The sequence below is a fragment of the Orycteropus afer genome, unplaced genomic scaffold (assembly GCF_000298275.1).
Source record: "Orycteropus afer afer isolate SDZICR_OR568_19922 unplaced genomic scaffold, OryAfe1.0 scaffold00006, whole genome shotgun sequence".
NCBI classification, from domain to species: Eukaryota; Metazoa; Chordata; class Mammalia; order Tubulidentata; family Orycteropodidae; genus Orycteropus; species Orycteropus afer.
In genome coordinates, this window is record NW_006921593.1 from 21,226,464 (window position 1) to 21,235,695 (window position 9,232).

Here is a 9,232-nt window from a genome sequence, read left to right on the forward strand (position 1 = left end):
ATTCCAGAAGCTGCCACTTCCTGCTCCAGCTGGTGACTCAGTGCCAACACTACAGGGTCTAAACTTTTAGCTGAAATATGATCTTCCTCTCTTCCTGACATGAAATAGTTAACAGCACGTTAAAACGTCGCACTGGCTTTCATGACTGTCTTAGTGAGGTTTTACAGGGTTCTAGGTCGAGGTTGCTGGCAGGCTCTGTCATGGCAGGCTCGGTGGTCAGTCCTCAGACTCTGGGCGACTCGGTCCAGCACAAGTGTCCACAGGCGTCCCCCTCCCCCCCGGACAGTCCCCTCCCTGCCTCCCTGCAGGGCCCCTCCTTCTCTAGGCCCCAGGACGGCCCCCTCCCCCACTTCTCTGATGTATCCCCAGTCTCCAGGCACTGGCTGAGCACCTTCCCCCACAACGCTCTGCCCCAGGTCCCCTGACGGGGCGGGCCCACTCCGCAGCCCCACATCTTTGCTGCACAACCCCCACTGGGCCCCTACCGAGCTCCACCTGTGAAGGCTCACAGGCAAGCAGAAGGTCAGGACACTGAAGGGCTCCCCGCCCCATCCACGCGCTCCCGGCATCCGCGTGTCACCTCCACCTTGCCCCGCCCCGTCCACGCGCCCCCGGCATCCGCGTGCCACCTCCACCTTGCCCCGCCTGGTCCACGCGCCCCCGGCGTCCACGTGTTCACCTCCACCTTGCCCCGCCCCATCCACACGGCCCCAGCGTCCGCGTGCCACCTCCACCTTGCCCCGCCCCGTCCACGCGCTCCCGGCGACCGCGTGTCCACCTTGCCCCGCTGCCTCCAGCCGCCTCCCCCCGAGCCTTCCTGCAGGAAGAGCCGCGGTCCTTGTCAGGGGAAAGACACATTCACTGGTCCTGCAGGCCCTTCTTCCTGACACGAAACCACACGAGGAAAACAGGTGCAAACCGAGTCCTGCAGCCACATCCCTTCACAGCTCAGTCACCTGCTCTGCCGGGACACTCCCTAGGAGCAAGCGTCGCCTGCCGTACCCTCCCCCACAGCATCTCTGCAGCCCCAAGGCACCACCCAGTGGCTTCCAAACTGTACACGTGTTTACCAAACACGGCAGGCTCCCACTCTGGAGCGAGGGCAAGGCTCGTGCCCTTGAAGAGAGCACACGGGTCCTATGGCCTAGGCACCTGCCAGGAGCTGGACATTGGCCCAGATGCCTACTATTTAAGCCAGCCAGGATGCCAGTGGGCATGGCAGTGTCTGCTGGGAAGGCTCACAGAGGGGGCGGTGCCCAGAGAGCAGCAGGGAAGAGAAGTCCAGCCCAGTGTTGACCTTGGCAAAGCTTAATGTCATAAAGCTTGCAAAGCCCTGATTGGAGATCCCCTCAGGGCCTGTGCAGAAAGAGGCCCGCAGCACAGTCTCCCCGGTAAACATGGGGCACAGACCGGGTCATCAGAGTGGAAACGCTGAGCACGCCGCGGTCGGCTTGTGAACCAAAGGCATCTCGGCGGCACTGTGGGGCCAGGATTAAGCCATGGGGCCAGACTACAGGACAGTCACAGGACTCAGTAAGACACCTACACACCAAGAGCTGGCATTAGAGAATGAAGGAAAAGACACCATTCCCCAAAGCACCCTCACAATGGAACAAACTCTTGAGAAACACCTCGGTTAACATGAGCACGCATGTATGCACACACCCACACACATGTGTGTACACACATACAGCACACATGCACATACATACACACACCTGTGCATATGCACACACATGCACACAGCACACACATATACGTAACACATGCGCACATGCATCTGTGCATATGCACATATGCATGCACACACGCACACTGCACACACATACAACACACGCAGGTGCACACACAGCACTCATATGCATGTACACACGTGTGCATATACAGTGTGCATGCATGCATACAGCAGCACATGCACATACATGCATGCACACACATGTGCACTGCAGCACACATGTGTGCATGCACACACTCATGCGTACCCCCACATACGCATGTGCGCACACACATGCCCACACGTGTGCGCACACATATACAGCACCTGTATGCATGTGTGCAAATATGCGTACATGCTTGCATATATGTGCGTACATGCATGCACAGCATGCACGTGCACATACATACACACGTGCACGCACAGGCATACGTATACATGTACATGCTAACATGCACGCACACACTCACACACACACAGATCTTTCTAGAGAGGGGAGATGCCTTTTCCATGTTGAAGTCAGACGTGTCCACCTTCCCCAGATAAATAGAACACAACTCCTACAGGTACAATGAATCCTGCCAAATCATTCTGGTCTCTCGTGTTGTGGGAGTGGGATTCTTTGAACTGTGAAGGGACTTTAAAATTTAGCTCAAAGAATAAACATAACACAGCTTCAAACTCTTTGCAGAGAACAATGATAGGCAAGTTGCAGTAAAACAGACAGCAGCAGAAAGCAAAACAAAACCAAACTCCGTACGAGGAGTGTGTGGGCACCACGGTCAAGGGGGAGGAACACGGCTCGGAGGAGGGACCTCACCTCCAACAGCTGGTGCTGCCTGATTCTGGAAAAGCAAATTTGGAGCCTGGCCTCACACCATAACTTAAAACAGCAGACAACTGAAAAAAAAAAAGCACAAAAACACAGCACAAAAAACAAATCTATCCAATTTCTGGACGATTCTTTAAAAAAGACAAGCAGCTTCCAGCATCTAAAGCCCAGGCGCTCAGGCCAGTCAGAGGCCAGCCAGGTATAACCGAGAACTCAGGAGAGGCCCTTACCCAAAATCCGGCACGTCCTGTGCATACAGGGCCCAACAGAGGCAGCAGGGAGAAGCAGGGCAGAGCAGGGTGGCACGTGACAACCCCCACAGGGACAAATGCCGCATCCACTCAGGATCAAAGGCACAGAACACCCTGCTTCGTGCCGACCCAGCCCTTTCCACAAACAGGAGAAGGCAAGGGTGCAGGTCCCGTGGGTGACACCCGCAGCCAAGACCACCCCTGCCAGCAGTGACCCCACGCCCAGGAGCCCAAGGCACAGAGAACGTCTGAAACTTCACCCAAAGCTCCCGCACAAAGACACCTGCGACAGACTCACTCCACATCGTGACGCAACAGAACCTGCCACTGGCATTGACTTCTAAACACAAGGCCCAAGGATGACGCCCTCAGCACCATTCCACCGTTCACGTGGCTTAGGACAAGGACAGCCCGTCACAAGGGGGCACTGCACATCAAACGAGCTCTGTCCTCCAACGACAGCTGAACCTCCAGCACCCGTCTCTGCCGTCTCTGCGGTTGGCGGCGCTCTCTTCCTCCCTCTTCGGCGCTCTCTTCCTCCCTCTTGGCCTGTTGTGAGGAGGGTACCCCTGGACGACCCTGGGCCAGACCTACCAGCTTGAGTCTTATGCACAGTTCCCAGGCTCCGTTATGCTCATCTGTGAAACCCACCAACAGCCACCGCCTGTGTCCTCCCTCAGCCCCGACGTCAGGGTTCCACTCAGCCTCAGCGCAGACGTGAATGGCAGCTAACTACCTCTGACAAGTTCAAATCGCTCACACCTCCCATGACACTGCACAGCTCATCCCAGGCCTCCACCAGAGGTCTGCTCTGCCCTGGGGCCTCCGGATGCACACGTGTGGGGGCCAGAGCCGCAGCTCGCTGTCACCGTCACATCGTCCGTTCATTCCACCCCAAGGCAGACCTGCTCTCCAGCCACCTGAGCACCTGAGGCAGGAGCCTGACGCTGACTGACGACAGAAGCACCATGTCAGCCCCCCGCTTAGCACACAACCAGAGTTCGGTACCTTCCATGGAATGTTTCGATCGCCGTTTTGACGTTTTCATTGTCAGGGACCTGGACGCTCTCGGAGAAACATCAGCCTTAAAGACAAGAGAAAGGCAGACAGTCAGCTGAGGCATGACACAGCCATACCGTTGGCATGGCGGTCACTCAGGCTCTGCTGGAAAGCCCAGGTGGGGACCACCACCGTGGCATCCACACGCTTCGAGGCTGGGACATGAGTGAACAGGGAGGGAGACCTGCCCCCAACATTTAGAACCCTGGGAAGGGCACCATCTGCTGACACATGCTGAGAAGCACGCAGGCCCCACACGTGCATACGAGGACTTAGCCTCTCCTGCAGCAGACTCAGCTACTTAGACACGCCCGTAAACTGTGAATGTGGAAAAGTACACACCGTGTCAGGGACTTCAGCTGCCCGCCAAGCTGCTACACGGTCCCCAAACTGGCCCTCAGCCGCCACCCCACCACTCACTCACCGCCCCCACAGCTGCCTAAACACACCTTCTGAAACGGAAACCGGATGTCTGAGAGTGGGTTAGGACCCTTCAGTGGCTCCCTGACGCTGGGATGAAGTAAGTCTCACCTCCAGAGGCCAGTGTACAGGGAGGTACCTGGCCCGGCCTCTGCTGTGCCCCCGCCGTGGGGTCCCTCCACCTGGCCCTCCCTGTCCGTCTGCCTGATGACTCACTCCCGCCCAGACTCTTCAGAAGTGCCACCCCCACTCTGCCCAACTGACCACTCTATCCTCTGCGCACCAGGCAGCTTGCTTGTCAGGCAAAGGGTCAGGTTCGGGCAGGGGTCCAGCACGGAAAGACACAGATTAAACCATGACCAATGTACCAGGCAATAAGGAGCTGACTCAACAGCCCCCAACAACAGCAACCCAACAGAAATCTTCACTCTCATAGCAGCACCGACCCGGGTCCGCTGAGGGGAGCCTGCCCCGTGCGCTCCTCCCGATCTCAAGGGGCTGTGAGAGGATGGGGGCGCAGTATTTAGCACTTCACCGCGGCCACCTGCTCAGGCTCCTGCAATCACGCTTATAGGTTACCTCCGTGTCGGCCTTCAGGTCTCTAGAAAATCCATCTGATGTCTTTTTAGAAATCTCTCCTGGGCCTGTAGACTACGAAAAAAAAAAAAAAGAAAAATACTTCAAAGTTTAGAAGATTCAAATTCGTAACAACACTGTAACATCTAAAAGTATGTCAAAACATTTGATGTAATGCTGACCAACAGCAGGAAAACTATTCCCAAAAGAAGAGCATTTCATGGGGCGGTAATTCAGAATATCGTTGTTCAGTGTTGTCACGTCAGCTCTGACTCACAGCGACCCCATGCACAACATCAGGGAACACTGCCCGGCCCAGCACCAGCCCCACATCACCCTGTCTGAGCCCATCATGGCAGCCACTGCATGGGTTCACCTCCTTGACGGTCTTCCTTTCTCCCTGACCCTCTCCCCTACCCAGCATGGTGTCCTCCAGGGACAGTCTCGCCACCCTCCCTTCTAACAGGACAGCGGCAATGGTTACACAACATGAAGAAGGACATCAGTGTCCCTAAATCACACACACAGGACTTGCTGAATTGACAAATACTCTGTTACGTGTATTTTCACAGTAACAACAAATCTCATCACCACCAAGATGTGGCTTTATTGGGGTTCTCCGGGGATTTCCAAAGGACCTCCCCACACGCAGAAGGGACCAAAGACGTCCACACACAGAGAGGAGCAAAGACACCCACACCCACAGGGGACCAAAGACATCCACACACAGAGAGGACCAAAGACATCCACACACACAGGGGACCAAAGACGTCCACACACAGAGGGGACCAAAGACATTCACACACAGAGAGAACCTAAGACATCCACACACAGACAGGACCTAAGACATCCAAACACAGAGGGGACCAAAGATGTCCACACCCAGAGAGGAGCAAAGACACCCACACACAGAGAGGACCAAAGACATCCACACACACAGGGGACCAAAGACGTCCACACACACAGGGGACCAAAGACATCCACACATACAGGGGACCAAAGACGTCCACACACACAGGGGACCAAAGATGTCCACACACACATGGGACCAAAGACGTCCACACACACAGGGGACCAAAGACGCTCAAACACAGAGGGAACCAAAGACGCCCAAACACAGAGGGGACCAAAGAAGTCCAAACAGAGGGGACCAAAGACACCCACACACAGAGGGGACCAAGACGTCTACACACAGAGGGGAGCAGTAAGTCTGGCAGGAAACGGGCATCTCTTTGGGCTACGACTAGGAATTCAAGACTGTCATCATTTTGCATGGGCATGAAAGGAAACCCACTTCCTAATCACACGACAAAAACAGCCAGTTGCCCTCGAGTGAACTGCAACTCACGGCGACCCCACGTGTCTGAGCAGAAATGCTCTCCACCGGGTCGCAAGGCTGTGACCTCCAGAGCAGACAGCCAGGTCTTTCTTCCGAGGCGCCTCCTGGTGGACTTGAACCAACCTCTTGGTAAGCAGTCCAGCACTGAACCTGAGCCACCCGTTACCGTGCACAGAAGGACCACGGTGGGGAGCCACCCAGACACTGCTGAGTGCAGCCGAGACGAAGCCAAGACCTTACCCTTCTCTCCGGCTTCTCGTGCTCCCGGCTCTTGTCCCCATCGGGCTCCCGGGGGTGCTCCCCGGCCTTCCCTCGGCGTCTGGCCCTGTCTCGCTCCCGCTCTGCGTCTCGCTCCTTCCACCGCTCCCTCTCGCGTCCTCCCTCGGTCTTCCGCTCCCTCTCCTTGTCGCGGTCCGCCTCCTTGGCCCTGTCTCTGTTGGCGCGGTCCTTGTCCCTCTCGTGCTTGGGCCGGTTCTCTCTCTCTCCCTCCCGGTACCTGTCTCTCTCGGGGTCCTTCTGTCTGTCCCTGTCACTCCCCTTGGCCCTCTCCTTCTCCTTGGCCCTCTCCGTCTCCTTGGCCCTCTCCGTCTCCTTGGCCCTCTCTGTCTCCTTGGCCCTCTCCATCTCCTTGGCCCTCTCCTTCTCTCTGGGTTTGCTTTCTTCTTTCAAGTCTTCCCTCTGTTTGTGATCTCTGCTCAGACTTCTGTCTTTTATTTCAGAGTTTCTTCTGTCCTGAAACAGTCAAACAGCAGTTATCATCGATGAATGCTTTGACCTGAACCAGGGGCAACACACGATTCCACCCTCCGGGACGACACTCAACACTGAGGTTCACCTCTTTGTTCTTGTGAACGCGGGGCTCCTCCTCTTTGGAGTTCCTGTTCTCCGGTTCCTGAGATTTGGATGTCTTTCTCTTCCCATCGGCCTTCTCTCCAGCCAGGACTCTGCGCACGGCATCCTCACTAGAGAGCTGTTGTCAAAGTGTGAAGAAACGACACGCAGGGGGAGCATGGGGTCAGCAAACGGAACAATCGGGGACGTCAGTGCTCCCTGGGAGCTCAGCACCTTTGGCTGTGCCCGCCCGGCTGTGTCTATCTGGCTGTGTCCGCCCGGCTGTGCCTGCCCGGCTGTGTCTATCTGACTGTGTTTGGGCCTGCCCAGCTGTGTCTACCAGTGATAGCAAAGGACGAACTAGTGAAGGACAGTTGTGTAATCCCAGACAAAGAGCAGCATTTCCTGTAACTCACCCTCCAGGCCCTCAAGTATCATTAGCAGTAAACTCTACCTGCTAACTACGTTTCGATCCCATTCTACCCCAACTTCCAAAGACAGTAACACTGACCCAAACAAGTCTCAAAAGTGCTTTACACACTTCATAGAACCCCAGAGCCCCTGCACCAAAGGGCTCCGCGAGCTGATCCAAGTCGAGCCCAGAGCCCGATGCCAAAGGCCTCCGTGAGTTGATCCAGGTTGGATGCAGCACTCCTCCTCTGGTGCCCCTGGCAGCCACCCGGCCTGAGTGCCCCTGTCAGGGACCTGGCTGACTTCTCAAGCATGCACTCATTCCACAGAACACCCTGAGTCCCTTCACACGCCAAGTGCCACGCTTATGAGGTCACTGTGTACCAGAGGAGACGGGCAAACACCACAGTCAAGCATCAGTGCGTGGGGACCCAATGGTGCCCAGGTCAGTCTGGGAGGAGGAGAGGCCAGCTGAGGGAAGGGCACATCCTGCTGCCAGGGGGTGGGAGGCGACTTCAGGTGAGGAGAAAGAACTGAGAGGGGAAAGGAGGGACAGCAGGTCAGAGCTCTGAGGAGCCCCGGAGCTGCTGCATCTGAGGAACTCAGCCGAGGGTCAGCAGGGAAGCCTGGCCAGACCTGCCTCACAGAAAGATGAGCAGCACAGGGCTGCTGGGAGACCTAAGGCTCCGGGGAGACACGGGGCTGCGGGGAGACACGGGGCTGCCGGGAGACACGGGGCTGCGGGGAGAAATAGGGCTGCAGGGAGACATGGGGCTGCCGGGAGACATGGTGGAACTGGGAGACACGGGGCGGTGAGGAGAAGACACAGGGCTGCAGGGAGACACGGGGCGGTGAGGAGATATTAGGGCTAAGGGGAGAAATAGGGAGACACGAGGCTGCTGGGAGACACGGGGCTGCCAGGAGACACGGCTGTGGGGAGACATAAGGCTACGGGGAGACGTAAAGCTTCGGGCAGACATAGGGCTGAGGGGAAACATAGGGTGCAGGTGGTGGACATGAGGCTGTGGGGAGACGTAATGGTGCAGGGGACATAAGGCTTCAGGGACGTATAAAGTTGCAAGGGGGATGCAGGCTGCAGGGGACAAGGAGGCTGGCATGGAGGCCAGCAGATTGGCAAAATCAGCTTGCCAGTCTCTAAGCCAAGAGCTGGGCCTGGACAAGGCAGTGCTGTCTGGAGCCCTCTGAGGAGACAGCCCGACACCACCCCACTCCACACCTCAGTCCTGCGGGGGGAGACCCACTCCTTCCCACATGGTGACATCCCAGGTTGTCCTGGTCATGTCCCCTCAGGACACCAAATGCTGGGTTCAAGGTTCTCCTGATGAAGTTCTGGCTCTGCTCCCCGGGAACAGCCGGGCTCCCACAGAGCACAGCCCTGGGAGTGACCGCCAGCAGGAACCCAGGCAAAGCCATTGGCACCTTACCCAGGAGGCCCAAGGGCAACCGAGACCACAAGCCCAGGCAAGGCACTCATGCCACAGCGGCCCGGGGCCCATCAGGTGAAGCCGTTTGTCCCAGGAGGCCCACGGGGCAAGGAACCAGAGGCAGCCTGGGCATGAAGCCTCCAGCCACCGCCCAGAGCAACGTTCCCAGGAGAACCTTCACCATGTTTACTGCCTGTGTGCACTGAGCACAAGAGCTCCTCGTGGTCTCTCTGCAGTGTCTCATGTAACTGCTCCTGTAGCTCCAGGGACCAGACTCACACCCAGCACACCTTCCAGGACCAGACTCACACCCAGCACACCTCCCAGGACCGGACTCACACCCAGCACACCTCC

At 57.1% G+C, this 9,232-nt stretch overlaps 1 protein-coding gene across 1 annotated transcript in view; it reads right to left on the reverse strand.

Moving 5' to 3' along the window:
* Nucleotides 1-9,232, reverse strand: part of TRAF3IP1 (TRAF3 interacting protein 1) — a 67,415-nt gene that overhangs the window by 51,624 nt on the left and 6,559 nt on the right. The window contains exons 4-8 of the mRNA XM_042780981.1: nt 7,027-7,161; nt 6,825-6,923; nt 6,432-6,746; nt 4,856-4,927; nt 3,806-3,881 (exon numbers count right to left, since the gene is read on the reverse strand). Of these exons, the coding sequence (XP_042636915.1) occupies nt 3,806-3,881; nt 4,856-4,927; nt 6,432-6,746; nt 6,825-6,923; nt 7,027-7,161 (697 nt within the window). The remainder of the gene's footprint in view (nt 1-3,805; nt 3,882-4,855; nt 4,928-6,431; nt 6,747-6,824; nt 6,924-7,026; nt 7,162-9,232) is intronic.